Source organism: Pleurodeles waltl, chromosome 6 (assembly GCF_031143425.1).
Source record: "Pleurodeles waltl isolate 20211129_DDA chromosome 6, aPleWal1.hap1.20221129, whole genome shotgun sequence".
Lineage (NCBI taxonomy): Eukaryota > Metazoa > Chordata > Amphibia > Caudata > Salamandridae > Pleurodeles > Pleurodeles waltl.
The window spans coordinates 5,160,718-5,181,938 of NC_090445.1; the positions used below are offsets into that span (position 1 = coordinate 5,160,718).

Below are 21,221 nucleotides of genomic sequence, written 5' to 3' on the forward strand. Positions count from 1 at the left end.
GACGCGGTGTTGAATCTAACTACGCCGACCCCGAACGCAACAATACCGACGAAAATCTTCCGAAATTAGCTATCTTTCCGTTCCGAAACTCGGAGCGACAGGAACACGTCCGAACCCGATGGCGGGAAAAAAAACAATCGAAGATGGAGTCGACGCCCATGCGCAATGGAGACAAAAGGAGGAGTCACTCGGTCCCGTGACTCGAAAGACTTCTTAGAAGAAAAACAACTTGTAACACTCCGGCCCAACACCAGATGGCGAGCTATGCAAAACATGCGTATCTACAGCGACAGATGCCATCGAACATAAAGTACCTTTATTTTTAGTATAACTGTGTATTGTGTTTTCTTATGATATTGTGCATATGACACTAGGTGGTACTGTAGTAGCTTCACACGTCTCCTAGTTCAGCCTAAGCTGCTCTGCTAAGCTACCATTAACTATCAGCCTAAGCTGCTAGACACCCTATACACTAATAAGGGATAACTGGGCCTGGTGCAAGGTGCAAGTACCCCTTGGTACTCACTACAAGCCAGTCCAGCCTCCTACACATAGTCCCGCAGCTTTTTAGAGAACAGAACATTTCAGTTCTTTCTTTTACTATGCAACTAACAGCCAACTTACAGCTCTGAAAAGAATGCCTGAAAAAATATCACGCTCTCAACTCTTAACATTACCATTACAAATGTTACTTTTCGAGGCACACATAGTTATAGTGGCTTTGTGTTGGCATAGAATCAGACCCGGTTCACCTGTAACATGTATGTATGACCAGGAAAGCCCTGCCATGCATAACCGTTGGGTACGGCTTTGCTGAACCCAGGTGCTAACACTTGGTGTAGTTTAATAAAACAAAACAAAATAATAACTTGGCGTGGATTGTATGCACAGGGGCAATTTGAACTCTGCATCACGTGTTGTGATGACCCTGCAGTACTGGTAGTAGAAGTTTTTTTAATTCGTAAACTTGAAACAATGCTAGACAAAGCCCAGGTTCAAGGAACACATACAAATAGTCTGAACATACATCAACACTTTATAAAACTTTACTGTAAGACAGGAGTGAAGAAAAAGTATAAGGGTAAACTTCAATACACAGTTTCAACTTCTGTTTCAGACACAAACCGCAGTTTGGTTGGACGATAGACTATGCCACAAACTAACACAAGCTACCTACACATGAGCGTTGTCTCTTGCACTGAACAACTGCACTCACTGTAAACCCAGAAAATATACACTATGGACTGCTGCGTCTGGAGCCCGGAACTTAAGGCTCTGTGGCATCACGCAAAGAGGAAAAACCGAGAACGCAAGGTAATGAAAATGTCACTTACCCAGTGTACATCTGTTCGTGGCATCAGTCGCAGTAGATTCGCATGTTATGCAATAGCTCGCCATCTGGTGTTGGGCCGGAGTGTTACAAGTTGTTTTTCTTCGAAGAAGTCTTTCGAGTCACGGGACCGAGTGACTCCTCCTTCTGTCTCCATTGCGCATGGGCGTCGACTCCATCTTCGATTGTTTTTCCCCGCAGAGGGTGAGGTAGGAGTTGAATTGTAGTAAAAGTGCCCATGCAATGGAGTGACTAAGTATGTACCTACTTAAGGTTGAGATGATACATATACAAATAGTTGAAGGTAACTTCCAAACTGCTACAGGCTCCCGGGGAGGCGGGTGGGCACATGCAAATCTACTGCGACTGATGCCACGAACAGATGTACACTGGGTAAGTGACATTTTCAGTTCGATGGCATCTGTCGCTGTAGATACGCATGTTCTGCATAGACTAGTAAGCAGTTATTTCCCCAAAAGCGGTGGATCAGCCTGTAGGAGTGGAAGTAGTCTGAAATAATGTTCTTAATACGGCTTGACCTACTGTGGCTTGTTGTGCGGATAACACGTCTACACAGTAGTGCTTGGTGAATGTGTGAGGCGTAGACCATGTGGCTGCCTTACATATTTCTTGCATTGGGATGTTTCCTAGAAAGGCCATGGTAGCACCTTTTTTCCTGGTTGAGTGTGCCCTTGGTGTAATGGGCAGCTGTCGTTTGGCTTTTAGGTAGCAGATCTGGATGCATTTAACTATCCATCTGGCTATACCTTGTTTTGATATTGGGTTTCCTGCATGAGGTTTTTGAAATGCAATAAATAGTTGTTTAGTCTTTCTGATGTTGTTTGTTCTGTCAATGTAATACATCAATGCTCTTTTGACATCTAACGTATGTAGTGCCCTTTCAGCTACGGTATCTGGCTGTGGAAAGAACACTGGAAGTTCCACTGTTTGATTTAGATGGAACGGTGAAATAACCTTTGGCAAAAATTTAGGATTGGTCCTTAGGACGACCTTATTTTTGTGAAGTTGTATAAAAGGTTCTTGTATAGTAAACGCCTGAATCTCGCTTACTCTTCTTAGGGAAGTAATGGCGATGAGAAATGCCACCTTCCAGGTTAGGAACTGTATTTCGCAGGAGTGCATGGGTTCAAAGGGTGGACCCATAAGTCTAGTTAGGACCACATTTAGGTTCCATGAAGGAACAGGTGGTGTTCTTGGTGGTATAATTCTCCTAAGTCCCTCCATGAATGCTTTAATGACTGGTATTTTATATAGGGAAGTTGAATAGGTAGTCTGCAGGTATGCAGATATTGCTGCAAGGTGTATTTTAATGGAAGAGAAAGCCAGGTTAGATTTCTGTAAGTGAAGCAAGTAACCCACTACATGTTCTGGAGTTGTGTGTAATGGTTGTATTTGATTAATATGGCAGTAGCAAACAAACCTCTTCCATTTACTTGCATAGCAGTGCCTGGTGGATGGCCTTCTGGCTTGCTTTATGACTTCCATACATTCTTGGGTAAGTTGTAAGTGCCCGAATTCTAGGATTTCAGGAGCCAGATTGCTAGATTCAGCGATGCTGGATCTGGGTGTCTGATCTTTTGGTTGTGTTGTGTCAACAGATCTGGCCTGTTGGGCAATTTGATGCAGGGTACTACTGATAGGTCTAGCAGCGTTGTGTACCAGGGTTGCCTTGCCCAAGTTGGTGCTATTAATATGAGTTTGAGTTTGTTTTGACTGAGTTTGTTTACCAGGTAAGGAAGGAGAGGGAGAGGAGGAAAAGCGTAAGCAAATATCCCTGACCAGTTCATCCATAGGGCATTGCCTTGGGACTGTTTGTGTGGGTATCTGGATGCGAAGTTTTGGCATTTTGCGTTCTCCTTTGTCGCAAACAAGTCTATCTTAGGTGTTCCCCAGAGTTTGAAATAAGTGTTCAGAATTTGGGGGTGAATTTCCCATTCGTGGACCTGTTGGTGATCTCGAGAGAGATTGTCTGCGAGTTGATTTTGGATCCCTGGTATAAATTGTGCTATTAGGCGAATTTGGTTGTGAATTGCCCAACGCCAAATTTTTTGTGCTAGCAGGCTTAACTGCGTGGAGTGCGTCCCCCCTTGTTTGTTTAAATAATACATTGTTGTCATGTTGTCTGTTTTGACGAGAATGTATTTGTGAACTATTATTGGCTGGAAAGCTTTTAAAGCTTGAAAAACTGCTAGAAGTTCTAGGTGATTGATATGCAGTTTTGTTTGATGTACGTTCCATTGTCCTTGTATGCTGTGTTGATCGAGGTGTGCTCCCCACCCTGTCATGGAAGCATCTGTTGTTATTACGTATTGTGGCACTGGGTCTTGGAAAGGCCGCCCTTTGTTTAAATTTATGTTGTTCCACCACAGAAGCGAGAGGTAAGTTTGGCGGTCTATTAACACCAGATCTAGAAGGTGACCCTGTGCTTGGGACCACTGTGATGCTAGGCACTGTTGTAAGGGCCTCATGTGCAGTCTTGCGTTTGGGACAATGGCTATGCATGAAGACATCATGCCTAGGAGTTGTAACACCATCCTTGCTTGTATCCTTTGTGTTGGATACATGCGTTGTATGATGGTGTTGAAATTTAGAATTCTTTGTGGACTTGGAGTGGCTACTCCCTTTGATGTGTCTATTATGGCTCCTAGGTATTGTTGTACCTTGCGCGGCAGAATGTTGGATTTTGTGAAGTTGACGGTGAACCCGAGTTTGAAGAGGGTTTGTATGATCTGATTTGTGTGATTTGAGCACTCTATGAACGAATGGGCCTTGATTAGCCAGTCGTCCAAATATGGGAACACATGTATTTGCTGCCTTCTTATGTGTGCAGCGACTACCGCTAGACATTTGGTAAAGACTCTTGGTGCGGTTGTTAATCCGAAAGGCAGTACCTTGAATTGATAATGTATTCCTTTGAATACAAACCTTAGGTATTTCCTGTGCGATGGGTGTATTGGTATATGGAAATAAGCATCCTTGAGGTCTAAAGTTGCCATGTAGTCGTGCAGTTTTAGCAATGGTAATACTTCCTGTAGTGTGACCATGTGAAAGTGGTCTGATTTGATGAAAGTATTCACTACTCTGAGGTCTAGGATTGGTCTCAGTGTTTTGTCTTTCTTTGGTATCAGAAAGTACAGTGAGTAAACTCCTGTGTTTATTTGTGTGTTTGGCACTAGTTCGATTGCGTTCTTTTGCAATAGTGCCTGTACTTCTATCTCCAGGCAATTGGAATGATGTTTTGTCAAATTCTGTGCTTTTGGTGGTATGTTTGGAGGGAATTGTAGAAATTCTATGCAATAACCATGTTGGATAATTGCTAGAACCCAAGTGTCTGTAGTGATTTCCTCCCATGCTTTGTAGTACTGACTTATTCTTACCCCCACTGGTGTTGTGTGGAGGGGGTGAGTGACATGTGAGTCACTGTTTAGTAGTAGGGGTTTTGGGGCTCTGAAATCTTCCTCTATTTCTAGGGAATTGCCCTCCTCTATATTGTCCCCGAAAACCTCCTCTATACTGTCCCTGGTAACTGGACGGTGTTGCCTGTGAGGTGCTGGCTTGTGTGCTCTGACCCCGAAACCCCCCTCTAAAGGGTGTTTTACGAAACGTGCTGTAATTTCCTCTGCTCTGCGGGGAGTAGAGTGCGCCCATCGCTTTGGCAGTGTCTGTGTCTTTTTTGAGTTTCTCAATCGCTGTGTCCACTTCTGGGCCGAACAGTTCCTTTTCGTTAAAAGGCATATTGAGAACTGCTTGCTGAATCTCTGGTTTAAAGCCAGACGTTCTGAGCCATGCATGCCTTCTGATAGTTACAGATGTATTAATTGTCCGTGCAGCTGTATCTGCAGCGTCCATGGAGGAGCGGATCTGGTTGTTAGAAATGGTCTGTCCCTCTTCAACCACCTGTTTTGCCCTATTTTGTAGATCCTTGGGCAGATGTTCAATGAGATGTTGCATCTCATCCCAATGGGCTCTGTCATAGCGCGCAAGTAGGGCCTGGGAGTTCGCGATGCGCCACTGGTTTGCAGCTTGTGCTGCGACTCTTTTACCAGCTGCATCGAACTTGCGGCTTTCTTTATCTGGGGGTGGTGCATCTCCAGATGTGTGGGAGTTGGCTCTTTTTCTAGCTGCTCCTACAACGACAGAGTCTGGTGGCAGCTGTGTAGTGATGAAAACCGGGTCCGTAGGAGGCGCTTTATACTTTTTTTCCACCCTTGGTGTGATTGCCCTACTTTTGACCGGCTCCTTAAAGATTTCTTTTGCGTGCCGGAGCATACCAGGGAGCATAGGCAGGCTTTGGTATGAGCTGTGGGTGGAGGAGAGTGTGTTGAATAAAAAATCATCCTCGACCTGTTCTGAGTGGAGGCTTACGTTGTGAAATTGTGCTGCTCTGGCCACCACTTGAGAGTACGCAGTGCTGTCCTCTGGTGGAGATGGCTTGGTAGGGTAAGCCTCCGGACTGTTATCTGACACTGGTGCGTCGTATAGGTCCCATGCGTCCTGATCTTGGTCACCCTGGCTCATGGTGGTGTGAGCTGGGGAGTGTGATGGAGTTTGTGCTGGTGAGACGTTAATCACGGGCGGTGGAGAGGGTGGTGGAGTAACTCTTTTCACCACTTTTGGTTGTGGTGTCTGTTCAGTCTGGAACTCCAACCTTCTCTTTCTTCTAATAGGGGGAAGGGTGCTTATCTTTCCTGTCCCCTGCTGTATGAAAATACGCTTTTGCGTATGGTCCACATCCGTTGATTGTAGCTCTTCCTCAAACCTATGCTTTTGCATTTGTGAGGTTAGCGAGTGCTCTTCTGTATAAGAGCCTGAAGTTGGGTCGGTTGCGGCTTGTTTCGGTACCGAAACCCTGTCAGCGTCCTTTTTCGGCTCCGAGGCGACTTTTTTATTTTTCGGCGCCGAAACCTCTCGGCGCCGATCTTCGTCGGGCCCGCTGTCTCGGCGTCGAGCCGTGTCAGCACCGGCATCTCGGTGTCGACGCTTGTCTCCAGCACTTTCTCGGTCCCGAGAAGGCTGTGTGCCGGTGTCTCGACCGGAGTCGGACGATCTCGGCACTGTTTGGGCCTTTTTCGGTGCCGACGGTCGGTCACCGAATTTATGGGTCGAGCCATGGCCTGGTGGCAGTGGCGTCCCCTGGGCCTTGTAAATGTTCCTCTGAGTGGGTTTCGACGTCTTACTCACGGTTTGTGTATCGTCGAATCCTTCGGAGTCCGAGTCTTGAATCGAGAAGGTACATTCCTCTTCTTGTTCCTCGAACTCCCGTTGGGCTGTCGGCGTGGACGCCATCTGAAGTCTTCTGGCTCGACGGTCTCGGAGTGTTTTTCGGGACCGGAACGCACGACAGGCCTCGCAGGTGTCTTCGCTGTGCTCAGGTGACAGGCACAGGTTGCAGACCAAGTGTTGGTCTGTGTAGGGGTATTTATTGTGGCATTTGGGGCAGAAACGGAACGGGGTCCGTTCCATCGGCGTTCTTCAGCACGCGGTCGGGCCCGACCAGGCCCCGACGGGGGATCGAAAAAACTACCCCGAAGGGCACCGGAGCTCTTCGATCCTTCGACGCAGTGTTGAATCTAATTACGCCGAACCCGAACGCAACAATACCGACGAAAATCTTCCGAAATTTAGCTATTTTTCCGTTCCGAAACTCGGAGCGACAGAAACACGTCCGAACCCGATGGCGGAAAAAAAACAATCGAAGATGGAGTCGACGCCCATGCGCAATGGAGACAGAAGGAGGAGTCACTCGGTCCCGTGACTCGAAAGACTTCTTCGAAGAAAAACAACTTGTAACACTCCGGCCCAACACCAGATGGCGAGCTATTGCATAACATGCGTATCTACAGCGACAGATGCCATCGAACATCCTGAATGCTCTTTCAGCATCAGGTAAACCTGTGGTCACAAGAAGAAATCTCCCCGGTGTGGAAAGGACAGCATGTGGGGAACTAATGAGGAGCACGAAGCCGAGCCAGGCTTGAAATCCAACTCCTAGGAAAGAAATAAACGCAGCACTGGAAGTTCCCGTAACAAATAAAACTGAAATAAGATGAAGCTTAGACAGCCTTTGCTCCAAGTGTTGATTTATGGCCCTGTAATGCACCTGCCATCCCCAAAAGCATCAGAGCTGTCGCCTCAGGCACGGTAGGAATATGCTACTTATCCAGTAGACATCTGTTTGTGGAACCTGGTGGTGTCCAATGGGACACTTACCCTTGGGTGGCTACACCCGCTACAGTGACCACTTCCCCAAACCCTATTGGATATTTTCCTGCCACCCAACATGAAAGAACATGAGATGGAGCGTCCACATTGCCTACAAGCCCCTTGGGGTGGTGCATGCTCAATGAGGCCACTCCTCACACCCTTAGTCCGGTTTCCCACCTTTGCTCTAGCCAAAAGTGGGGATTTGCAAGGGGGCTTTTTAGAATAAATCCAACACTGGCATCAGTGTGGGCTTATTGTGCTGGGAAGTTTGATACCAAACTTCCCAGTAAAGCCATTATGGAACTGTGGAGTTCATAGTGACAAACTCCTGGACCATATACTTAATATGGCCACACTGCACTTACAATGTCTAGGGATGCAAGGCCTGCTAGAGGGGTGACTTACCTTCGCCACAGGCAGTATTTTGTGTGCATGGCAACCTGAGGGGCATGCCATGTCAACTTTGCCTTTTTCTCCCCATCAACACACAATCTGCAATGGCAGTGTGCATGTGTTTGGTGAGGGGTCCCTTAGGGTGGTACACCACATGCTGCAGCCTTTAGGGACCTTGCCTGGTCACAGGGCCCTTGGTATCACTGGTACCTTTAACAAGGGACTTATCTGTGTGCCAATTGTGGAAACAATGGTACATTTTTAGTGAAAGAACACTGGTGCTGGGGCCTGGTTAGCAGGGTCCCAGCACACTTCTCAGTCAATTCAGCATCAATATCAGACAAAAAGTGGGGGGTAACTGCAAGAGGTGCCAGTTTCCTACACACAGTACCAAAATATATTTTTGCTTTATATAACAACAATGGTCTGGAGTTAGTCATTGAGTGTGTGCTTCAGTTATTGTCTGTGTGTACAACAAATACTTTGCACTACCCTCTGATAAGCCTAACTGCTGGACCACACTACCACAAAGAGAGCATTAGTATTATCTACTTTAGCCTCTGTTAAGCCTCTGGGGAACCCTTGGACTCTGTGCAAACTATATCTCATTTTGATACAGTATATAGCGAGCCAGCTCCCTACGCTCTGTTTCCCAAGATAACCGTTGGCAGGCGATACAATATTTGGTTTAGGAGAGCAAATACCCTTGTAGGGATCCCCACCGGACAAAAGTCCAGACATCATACAAGATAGTTTTTAACACACAGAAAAAAAAAACAGAGAGAAAACTTCAGCGTCAGTCAAAAATCCTCTTAAGGCCTCACACAGCAGAACACCTATGGTGCAGGATTTGGAAGACAGACCAACGCAGCTCTTCTTGGCTCAAACTTCACACTGTGGTGAAGAAGCAAACACTGCAAAGTTTAAACTACAAAAATGAAGTTTTAATTTTCAGCTCTTATTTATCAGTGACAAAAATATGAATAGAAGTAGAAACAGGATATATTGTCCACGAAACATACAAAAACATCAAGTTCTCAATGATCTTTCCCTACTTCTTTTTGCTGAAGAATCAAAATAATTCAGTGTCATGATCAGCAGCCACAGGGTTCCAGCCAGGTGTCCAGGCACACAGAAACAGCAGGACAAGGGTGCCTGAGAGGCAGCATCGCTTAAGAGGCCCCTAACTTACTAAGAGGCTGAGCTGTGGAGCATGCCACAGGTTCAATCGCAGTTGGGGTAAAGCAAGCATTAACCAAAGGAAGACGGGTTTGAATTAGAAGGTTGCCCAATTACCCAGCATATGCCCGGTCACCAACTCTCTAAAAGCTTGGTTGTCCCTCGTGATCAAAGCAGGCAAATGCACACCTGCCAGTGTCATTCCTGTACGAATCTAACATTTGGCGAGACAGGAAAAGCCATCTTTTTTCATCTTTCCCATAAACCAGAAGCCATTGACTCTCTTCACCCCTCACTACCGAAAAAACAACATTCTCCACCTAACTGTGGTCCCAAGCACCCTGCGTCCGAAGAAGCGCTTCTCTGCTGCATCTGAGCGCTATAATGTCTCAAGCAGCCCTTGCGCAGATTGCTCACAATGTCATTCTTCATCTTTGAGTCAAGTTTGTAATTAAAAAAAAACAACAAAAAATAAATAAGATTTTTTTCAGATCCCAAAGCAAATATAAAAAAGTCAAAAAACTCGATCAAACTCCGTCTGATTAGTAGCTGCGGGGTTTCTATTTTGATTGGCCGGCTGCTGAGGCATATGTCCACCCCTCCTCCTAGGCGGGGCCAGGTATTCAAACATGGATTGGTTGTGGGCAGACAGCATGTTCTTAAGATCGGAGGGCATTGGGTCAGACCAGAAGAAGTCGTGGTTCAGGGCGTCGTCACTGTCTGTGCGCTGGGCCGGATCCAAGACCAACAACTTGTCAATCAGGTCCAGAGCATAGGGGTCCTTGACGTAGGCCTTGAGTCGCTCCTTCACCTTGCGCTTCTGACCTTTGGGAAGCTCCAGCTTCTGGTACAGCTCATACTTGTCCACGTTCGGCCACACCTTGAGCAGGAAGAGAACCAGAGGGTCAGAGGCAGAGGAAGATCACTACCATGCATGGAGGGACATGGGGCGCAACTATCGCAGAATAGAAACAAGCAGGCGCCTTGGTGTATAGCATGTTGTGTGTTAGACGCTCATCTTCAGACACTAACCCCACTCTTGAGACCCACCACTGAAGCACATCCATAAAACCCAATCTACTTGCTGGGAAACAAGCGGGAGACCCGCCTCGCAGTACAACCCCGAGATGCATCGCTCAAGCACACGTCTGCTCTCCTCGCCCATGCACAAGCCTCCACCACTGACTGCAGCACTGCCGTGTACAGCCCCTACCTCCGGCGTGATGGAGCCGCACAGCTGGCTGATGAGGGTGAGCTGATGCTGTTCGGTGTTCCCCTGCATGATGGGGCTTCGAGTCCACATCTCTGCCATGATGCACCCTCCACCCCACAAGTCTATGGGTGGGCCATAATCACGCTCTCCTAAATAAATAAATACACAACATCAAATTAACAGTAAAAAACAAATGTTCACATAAAAAAAAATTGAATTCACCTCACTCCCAATTAATTACCCACCTGCACCATGCATGGAAGAGAGAGAGACAAGCACAGAGGATTGGAAATTACTTGCAAGGAGACCAACAGAAAAGAACGACAAGAAAAGTACAAGAGACAAAAATTCTGATTGAGTACACAAGGTCAACCACTGGAAAGGGAGACCAGAAGAGTGCAGCTGACACTGGAAAGGAAGAAGGGTGGACAACTGCACAGGACACAAACATGACGACCAGGAGAAGACAGCAAGGGACACATGAAAAAATGGGCCAGGTGCACAAAGGGACACAGGAAAGGAAGGCCAAGAAAGGAAGCTGAAAGAAGGCAAAAAAGTAGACAGATTAGGAGACGCAGACGAGAAAGAACAGGAGACAACAGCAGGTGACACAGGAAAAGAAGAAAGTGAGCTGAAAGAAATACCACACAGGCCGGCAGGAGACAAAGGAAACAAAAGGCCAGGAGATTTCAGAAAGTGCAAGGGATAGGAAGACTTGCTGAGAGTAGGAAATGCAGGAAAGAAAAGCCAGGAGAGGACAGCAGGAGAAACCGGAACGGAGGAACTGGAAGGAGAGGAGGAGACATACGAAAAGGAGTCACAGGCAGAAGGGAACATAGGGAGGGAAGGAAGATCAGGAGAGGACATTTGGAAAGAAGGAGTCACTGGCAGAAGGGGACATAGGGAAGGAAGACCAGGAGGGAACATATGGAAAGGAGGAGTCACTGAGAGAAGGGGACATAGGAAAGGAAGATCAGGAGGGGACATCTGGAAAGGAGTCACTGACAGAAGGGGACATGTGGAAAGGAGGAGTGTAAGGAAATGCCTCCTTGGCATGGTTACCCCCTAAATTTTTGCCTTTGCTGATGCTAAGTTATGACTTGAAAGTGTGCTGGGACCCTGCTAACCAGGCCCCAGCACCAGTGTTCTTTCCCTAACCTGTACCTTTGTCTCCCCAATTGGCACAACCCTGGCACTCAGGTAAGTCCCTTGTAAATGGTACCCCTGGTACCGAGGGCCCTGATGCCAGGGAAGGTCTCTAAGGGCTGCAGCATGTCTTATGCCACCCTGGAGACCCCTCACTCAGCACAGACACTGCTTGCCAGCTTGTGTGTGCTGGTCTGGAGAAAATGACTTAAGTCGACATGGCACTCCCCTCAGAGTGCCATACCCACACCTCACACTGCCTGTGGCATAGGTAAGTCACCCCTCTAGCAGGCCTTACAGCCCTAAGGCAGGGCGTGCTACACCCCAGGTGAGGGCATATGTGCATGAGCACTGTGCCCCTACAGTGTCTACGCAAAACCATAGACATTGTAAGAACAGGGTAGCTGTAGGAGGCTGGACTGGCTTGTAGTGGGTACCAAGGGGTACTTACACCTTGCACCAGGCATCCCTTATTAGTGTAGAGGGGTGTCTAGCAGCTTAGGCTGATAGAAAAGGTAGCTTAGCAGAGCAGCTTAGGCTGAACTAGGAGACGAGTGAAGCTCCTACAGTGCCACTAGTGTCACTTGCACAATATCATAAGAAAACACAATACACAGATATACTAAAAATAAAGGTACTTTATTTTTATGACAATATGCCAAAGTATCTCATTGAGTACCCTCAGTATGAGGATAGCAAATATACACAAGATATATGTACACAATACCAAAATTATGCAGTAATAGCAATAGAAAACAGTGCAAACAATGTATAGTCACAATAGAATGCAATGGGGGCACATAGGGATAGGGGCAACACAAACCATATACTCTAGAAGTGGAATGCGAACCACGAATGGACCCCAAACCTATGTGACCTTGTAGAGGGTCGCTGGGACTGTAAGAAAACAGTGAGGGTTAGAAAAATAGCCCAACCCAAGACCCTGAAAAGTGGGTGCAAAGTGCACCTAAGTTCCCCAAAGAGCACAGAAGTCGTGATAGGGGAATTCTGCAAGGAAGACCAACACCAGCAATGCAACAACAATGGATTTCCAGATGAGAGTACCTGTGGAACAAGGGGACCAAGTCCAAAAGTCACGATCAAGTCGGGAGTGGGCAGATGCCCAGGAAATGCCAGCATGGGTGCAAAGAAGCTGCCACCGGATGGTAGAAGCTGTGGATTCTGCAAGAACGACAAGGGCTAGAAACTTCCCCTTTGGAGGATGGATGTCCCACGTCGTGAAGAGTCATGCAGAGGTGTTTCCGTGCAGAAAGACCGCAAACAAGCCTTGCTAGCTGCAAGAGTCGAGGTTAGGGTTTTTGGATTCTGCTGTGGCCCAGGAGGGACCAGGATGTCGCCAATTGCGTGAGGGGACAGAGGGGCCGCCCAGCAAGACAATGAGCCCTCTCAGAAGCACGCAGCACCCGCAGAAGTGCCGTAACAGGCACTACGAAGTGGAGTGAACCGGAGCTCACCCGAAGTCACAAAAGAGGGTCCCACGACGCTGGAGGACAACTCAAGAGGTCGTGCACTGCAGTTTAGAGTGCCGGGGACCCAGGCTTGGCTGTGCACAAAGGAAATCCTGGAAGAGTGCACAGGAGCCGGAATAGCTGCAAAACACGCGGTTCCCAGCAATGCAGTCTGGCGTGGGGAGGCAAGGACTTACCTCCACCAAACTTGGACTGAAGAGTCACTGGACTGTGGGAGTCACTTGGACAGAGTTGCTGAGTTCAAGGGACCTCGCTCGTCGTGCTGAGAGGAGACCCAGAGGACCGGTGATGCAGTTCTTTGGTGCCTGCGGTTGCAGGGGGAAGATTCCGTCGACCCACAGTAGATTTCTTCGGAGCTTCTAGTGCAGAGAGGAGGCAGACTACCCCCACAGCATGCACCACCAGGAAAACAGTTGAGAAGGCGGCAGGATCAGCGTTACAAGGTCGCAGTAGTCGTCTTTGCTACTTTGTTGCAGTTTTGCAGGCTTTCAGCGCGGTCAGCAGTCGATTCCTTGGCAGAAGGTGAAGAGAGAGATGCAGAGGAACTCTGATGAGCTCTTGCATTCGTTATCTAAAGAATTCCCCAAAGCAGAGACCCTAAATAGCCAGAAAAGGAGGTGTGGCTACTTAGGAGAGGGGATAGGCTAGCAACACCTGAAGGAGCCTATCAGAAGGAGTCTCTGACATCACCTGCTGGCACTGGCCACTCAGAGCAGTCCAGTGTGCCAGCAGCACCTCTGTTTCCAAGATGGCAGAGGTCTGGAGCACACTGGAGGAGCTCTGGGCACCTCCCAGGGGAGGTGCAGGGGAGTGGTCACTCCCCTTTCCTTTGTCCAGTTTCGCGCCAGAGCAGGGCTGGGGGATCCCTGAACCGGTGTAGACTGGCTTATGCAGAGAAGGGCACCATCTGTGCCCATCAAAGCATTTCCAGAGGCTGGGGGAGGCTACTCCTCCCCAGCCCTGACACCTTTTTCCAAAGGGAGAGGGTGTAACACCCTCTCTCTGAGGAAGTCCTTTGTTCTGCCTTCCTGGGCCAGGCCTGGCTGGACCCCAGGAGGGCAGAAACCTGTCTGAGGGGTTGGCAGCAGCAGCAGCTGCAGTGAAACCCCGGGAAAGGCAGTTTGGCAGTACCCGGGTCTGAGCTAGAGACTCTGGGGATCATGGAATTGTCTCCCCAATGTCAATGGCATTGGGGTGACAATTCCATGATCTTAGACATGTTACATGGCCATGTTCGGAGTTACCATTGTGATGCTATACATATGTCGTGACATATGTATAGTGCACGCGTGTAATGGTGTCCCCGCACTCACAAAGTCCAGGGAATTTGCCCTGAACAATGTGGGAGCACCTTGGCTAGTGCCAGGGTGCCCACACACTAAGTAACTTAGCACCCAACCTTTACCAGGTAAAGATTAGACATATAGGTGACTTAAAAGTTACTTAAGTGCAGTGGTAAATGGCTGTGAAATAACGTGGACGTTATTTCACTCAGGCTGCAGTGGCAGGCCTGTGTAAGAATTGTCAGATCTCCCTATGGGTGGCACAAAAAATGCTGCAGCCCATAGGAATCTCCTGGAACCCCAATACTCTGGGTACCTCAGTACCATATACTAGGGAATTATAAGGGTGTTCCAGTATGCCAATGAAAATTGGTGAAATTGGTCACTAGCCTGTTAGTGACAATTTAGAAAGAAATGAGAGAGCATAACCACTGAGGTTCTGGATAGCAGAGCCTCAGTGAGACAGTTAGTCATAACACAGGTAACACATACAGGGCACACTTATGAGCACTGGGGCCCTGGCTGGCAGGGTCCCAGTGACACATACAACTAAAACAACATATATACAGTGAAATATGGGGGTAACATGCCAGGCAAGATGGTACTTTCCTACAGTAGCCATAAGAGCATATGGTCTTTGAGTTTGTCAAACACGAACTCTCAGTTCCATAATGGCTACACTGAAAACTGGGAAGTTTGGTATCAAACTTCTCAGCACAATAAATGCACACTGATGCCAGTGAGCAATTTATTGTAACATACACCCAGAGGGCATCTTAGAGATGCACCCTGAATACCAATCCGACTTCTAGTGTAGGCTGACCAGTTTCTTCCAGCCTTCCACACACCAGAGATGTTGCTGGCTAAATGGGGAGAGTGCCTTTGTCGCTCTGTGGCCAGAAACAAAGCCTGTACTGGGTGGAGATGCTTATCACCTCCCCCTGCAGGAACTGTAACACCTGGCGGTGAGCCTCAAAGGCTCACCCCTTTTGTTACAGCGTCTCAGGGCATCCCAGCCAGTGGAGATGCCCGCCCCTCCGGCCACTGCCCCCACTTTTGGCTGCAAGGCTGGAGGAGATAATGAGAAAAACAAGGAGGAGTCACCCACCAGTCAGGACAGCCCCTAAGGTGTCCTGAGCGGAGGTGACCCCTGCCTTTAGAAATCCTCCATCTTGAGTTTGGAGGACTCCTCCAATAGGATTAGGGATGTGTCCCCCTCCCCACAGAGAGGAGGCACAAAGAGGGTGTAGCCACCCTCAAGTACAGTAGTCATTGGCTACTCCCCACCCTGGCCTAAACACCCCCCTAAATTCAGTATTTAGGGGCTCCCCAGATCCCAGGAAATCAGATTCCTGCAACCTAAAGAAACAAGGACTGCTGACCTACAAGCCTGCAGAGAAGACAGAAGATGACAATTGCTTTGGTCCCAGCCTTACCGGCCTGTCTCCAACTTCGAAAACCTGCAACCAGCGACGGATCCAACAGGGATCAGCGACCTCTGAAGCCTCAGAGGACTGCCCTAGGCTACAGGGCCAAGAAATTCCCGTGAACCATGGCCCTGTTCAAAACCAGCTACTTCTTTGCAACAAAGAAGCAACTTTCAAAGACTGCACGTTTCCTGCCAGAATCATGAGACTTCACACACTGTTCTCCGACACTCGAGCCGGGGGCGTCGGGTGCAAACACCTAAGGGAGGACTCCCTGGAGACTGTGAGCCCGTGAGTAACCAGAGACGACCCCCCTGAGCCCCCACAGCGACACCTGCAGAGAGAATCCAGAGGCCTGACCGCGACTGCCTGTGACAAGGGACCTGACGCCTGGAACTAACACTGCACCCGCAGCCCCCAGGACCTGAAGGAACCGAACTTCAACGCAGGAGTGACCCCTAAGTGACCTTCTGCCGAGCCCAGGTGGTGGCTGTCCTGAGAAGCCCCCCGTGCCCGCCTGCACCGCTAGAGTGACCCCGGGTCCTCTACTGTTTCCTACCTGAAACCCGATACCTGCTTTGCACACTGCACCTGGCCGCCCCCGTGCCGCTGAGAGTGTGTTTTGTGTGCCTACTTGTGTCCCCACCAGTGCTCTACAAAACCCTCCTGGTCTGCCCCCGAGGACGCAGGTACTTACCTGCTGGCAGACTGGAACCGGAGCACCCCTGTTCTCCATAGGCGCCTATGTGTTTTGGGCACCTCTTTGACCTCTGCACCTGACCGGCCCTGAGCTGCTGGTGTGGTAACTTTGGGGTTGCCTTGAACCCCCAACGGTGGGCTGCCTATGCCCCAGGACTGAGACTTGTAAGTGTCTTACTTACCTCCTAATCTAACCTTTACTTACCTCCCCCAGGAACTGTTGATTTTTGCACTGTGTCCACTTTGAAAATAGCTTATCGCCATTTTTACAAAGACTGTATATGATATTGCTTTTATTCAAAGTTCCTAAAGTATCTAAGTGAAGTACCTTACATTTAAAGTGTTCAATGTAAATCTTGAACCTGTGGTTCTTAAAATAAATTAAGAAAAGATATCTTCCAATATAAAAACCTATTGGCCTGGAATTGTCTTTGAGTGTGTGTTCCTCATTTACTGCCTGTGTGTGTACAACAAATGCTGAACACAACCCTCTGATAAACCTACTGCTTGACCACACTACCACAAAATAGAGCATTAGAATTATCTACTTTTGCCACTAACTTACATCTAAGGGGAACCCTTGGACTCTGTGCATACTATTTCTTACTTTGAAATAGTACATACAGAGCCAACTTCCTACAAGGAGCCACTGACAGAAGGGGACATAGGGAAGGAATGACAGGAGGGGACATATGGAAAGAAGAAGTCACTGACAGAAGGACCATAGGGAAGGAAGACCAGGGGTGGATATATGGAAAGAAGGAGTCACTGACAGAAGGGGACATGGGGAGGAAGGACAGGAGAGGACATATGGAAGGAGGAGTCACTGACAGAAGGGGACATAGGAAAGGAAGATCAGGAGAAGACATACGGAAAGGAGGAGTCACTGACAGAAGGGGACATAGGGAAGGAAGGACAGGAGAGGACAGGGAAGGAAGATCAGGAGGGGACATATGGAAAGGAGGAGTCACGGACAGAAGGGACATAGGAAAGGAAGATCAGGAGAGGACATATGGAAAGAAGAAGTCACTGACAGAAGGGGACATAGGGAGGAAGGTCAGGAGGGGACATGGAAAGAAGAAGTCACTGACAGAAGGGGACATAGGGAAGGAAGGACAGGAGGGGACATATGGAAAGGAGGAGTCACTGACAGAAGGGGACATAGGAAAGGAAGGTCAGGAGGGGACATATGGAAAGGAGGAGTCACTGACAGAAGGGGACATAGGGAAGGAAGGACAGGAGAGGACAGGGAAGGAAGATCAGGAGGGGACATATGGAAAGGAGGAGTCACAGACAGAAGGGACATAGGAAAGGAAGATCAGGAGAGGACATATGGAAAGGAGTCACTGACAGAAGGGACATAGGGAAGGAAGGACAGGAGAGGACATATGGAAAGAAGGAGTCACTGACAGAAGGGGACATGTGGAAAGGAGGAGTCACTGACAGAAGGGGACATAGGGAGGAAGATCAGGAGGGGACATATGGAAAGGAGGAGTCACTGACAGAAGGGGACATAGGGAGGAAGATCAGGAGGGGACATATGGAAAGAAGGAGTCACTGACAGAAGGGGACATAGAAAAGGAAGATCAGGAGGGGACATGTGGAAAGGAGGAGGCACTGACAGAAGGGGACATAGGGAGGAAGATCAGGAGAGGACATACGGAAAGGAGGAGTCACTGACTGAAGGGGACATAGGGAAGGAAGGACAGGAGGGGACATACAGAAAGGAGGAGTCACTGACAGAAGGGGACATAGGGAAGGAAGGACAGGAGGGGACATATGGAAAGGAGGAGTCACTGACAGAAGGGACGTAGGGAAGGAAGATCAGGAGGGGACATATGGAAAGGAGGGGTCACTGACAGAAGGGAACATAGGGAGGGAAGGAAGATCAGGAGGGGACATATGGAAAGGAGGAGTCACTGACAGAAGGGGACATAGAGAGGGAAGGACAGGGGTGGACATATGGAAAGGAGGAGTCACTGACAGAAGGGGACATAGGGAGGAAGATCAGGAGAGGACATACGGAAAGGAGGAGTCACTGACTGAAGGGGACATAGGGAAGGAAGGACAGGAGGGGACATACAGAAAGGAGGAGTCACTGACAGAAGGGGACATAGGGAAGGAAGGACAGGAGGGGACATATGGAAAGGAGGAGTCACTGACAGAAGGGACGTAGGGAAGGAAGATCAGGAGGGGACATATGGAAAGGAGGGGTCACTGACAGAAGGGAACATAGGGAGGAAGGAAGATCAGGAGGGGACATATGGAAAGGAGGAGTCACTGACAGAAGGGGACATAGAGAGGGAAGGACAGGGGTGGACATATGGAAAGGAGGAGTCACTGACAGAAGGGGACATATGGAAAGGAGGAGTCACTGACAGAAGGGGACATAGGAAAGGAAGATCAGGAGGGGACATATGGAAAGGAGGAGTCACTGACAGAAGGGGACATAGGGAAGGAAGGACAGGAGAGGACATATGGAAAGAAGGAGTCACTGACAGATGGGGACATATGGAAAGGAGGAGTCACTGACAGAAGGGGACATAGGGAGGAAGATCAGGAGGGGGACATATGGAAAGGAGGAGTCACTAACAGAAGGGGACATAGGGAGGAAGATCAGGAGGGGACATATGGAAAGAAGGAGTCACTGACAGAAGGGGACATAGGAAAGGAAGATCAGGAGGGGACATATGGAAAGGAGTCACTGACAGAAGGGGACATAGGGAAGGAAGACCAGGAGGGGACATGTGGAAAGGAGGAATCACTGACAGAAGGGGACATAGGGAAGGAAGGACAGGAGGGGACATGTGGAAAGGAGGAGCCACTGAGAGAAGGGGACACAGGGAAGGAAGGACAGGGATGGACATAAGGAAAGAAGGAGTCACTGACAGAAGGGGACATAGGGAGGAAGATCAGGAGAGGACATACGGAAAGGAGGAGTCACTGACAGAAGGGGACATAGGGAAGGAAGGACAGGAGGGGACATAGGGAAGGAAGGACAGGAGGGGACATACAGAAAGGAGGAGTCACTGACAGAAGGGGACATAGGGAAGGAAGGACAGGAGGGGACATACGGAAAGGAGGAGTCACTGACAGAAGGGGACATAGGGAAGGAAGGACAGGAGGGGACATATGGAAAGGAGGAGTCACTGACAGAAGGGACGTAGGGAAGGAAGATCAGGAGGGGACATATGGAAAGGATGGGTCACTGACAGAAGGGAACATAGGGAGGGAAGGAAGATCAGGAGGGGACATATGGAAAGGAGGAGTCACTGACAGAAGGGGACATAGAGAGGGAAGGACAGGGGTGGACATATGGAAAGGAGGAGTCACTGACAGAAGGGGACATAGGAAAGGAAGATCAGGAGGGGACATATGGAAAGGAGGAGTCACTGACAGAAGGGGACATAGGAAAGGAAGATCAGGAGGGGACATGTGGAAAGGAGTCACTGACAGAAGGGGACATAGGGAAGGAAGACCAGAGGTGGACAGCTGAAATGAGGGAAGGTAGAAGAGATGACAACAGGAGACACCGGAAAGAAATGCTTCAAAGGACAGTAGCATAAACCGGAGAGCAATATAAGATTTTAGCAGGACACAAAGCAAAGGAAGACCAGGAGTATATTTGGGGTCTTCTTGAACCTGACCAGTGGATATCCTAACCCCTGGAGACTGGAACTGTAAGTTGAGAACTGACTTCAAAACTGCACTAACACTCCCGCCCCCACCCCTCACCTCCGCCCCTAGACTGTTCTGTGAACTGCAGTGCCAACTTTTGAAAGTGAACAGTGTTACTTGTCTGTAGACTGTTATATCTGCCAAACCTAAACAAGGATCATTTGATACATATGCTTGATACATACTTACAAATAGAATATTTTCATTCTAGAAATAAAATAACAGATATATTTTTCCCCATATAAAATCATTGATCTGGAGTTAAGTCATTGAGTGTGTGATTCTTCTATCGTCTGTGTGTGTACAACAAATGCTTAACACTACCCTCGGATAAGCCTACTGCTCGACCACACTACCACAAAGAGAGCGTTAGTATTTTCTACTTTCGCCTCAGTAACGCCTCTGGTGAACCCCTGGATTCGCTGCACACTATATCGCATGTTGATATAATATATAAAGAGCCAGCTTCCTACAACTGTCACTATCAATTAAATGACAGTATAATCGCATTGGTGTGTCTGTTGCTTCCACACTCTTGCTCTTAAGAGAACACCTCTGACGCCTGTCTAAGACGGGAGAGAACACATGAAAAGAAAAGGAAAACAGTGTTAGACACAAGGAAAGAAGACAAGCTGATGACAGCAGGACACACAGGAAAAGAGTGACTGAAGAGCAGAAGTACCGGGTGGCAAAACCAAGTCAGGATCATAACTGAAGGACAGCGAAGAGGAGGACTGGGCAATACACATGAAAGGGTGGCCATGTTTGCAGAGTCTGAAAAGAGTACGCACCGAGCAGCAGTTCTGGAGGGCGGTACCAGAGAGTCACCACGCGGTTAGTGTAGCGGTTCGGCTGACTGTTCTTGGCAAGGCTGAAGGCTCGAGCCAAGCCGAAATCGGCCAGCTTCAGGACTCCATCCCGGGTGATGAGCACATTGGCAGCCTTCATGTCCCTGTGCAAGATCTGTCCAAACAAGGAGTTAACTTTATAGAAATAGAACATTCTATAAAAACAGTCTAAATGTAACCACATGCCTGTAATGGCATCTTAATTTGATTTAATGTTCTCACAGTGCTTCAGAGTTCATAAATATATAAAAAAAAAAAGAAAACATACAAACACTGAAAGGTTGTAAAATTATGAGCTCTGGAGGCCCCA

At 48.4% G+C, this 21,221-nt stretch overlaps 1 protein-coding gene across 1 annotated transcript in view; it reads right to left on the reverse strand.

Annotated features, from left to right (window-relative positions):
• Positions 1-8,870: 8,870 nt before the first annotated feature.
• The window catches only part of CDK9 (cyclin dependent kinase 9), a 28,409-nt gene continuing 16,058 nt past the window's right edge, over positions 8,871-21,221 (reverse strand). The window contains exons 5-7 of the mRNA XM_069236957.1: positions 20,855-21,026; positions 10,341-10,489; positions 8,871-10,007 (exon numbers count right to left, since the gene is read on the reverse strand). Of these exons, the coding sequence (XP_069093058.1) occupies positions 9,642-10,007; positions 10,341-10,489; positions 20,855-21,026 (687 nt within the window). The 3' untranslated portion in view covers positions 8,871-9,641. The remainder of the gene's footprint in view (positions 10,008-10,340; positions 10,490-20,854; positions 21,027-21,221) is intronic.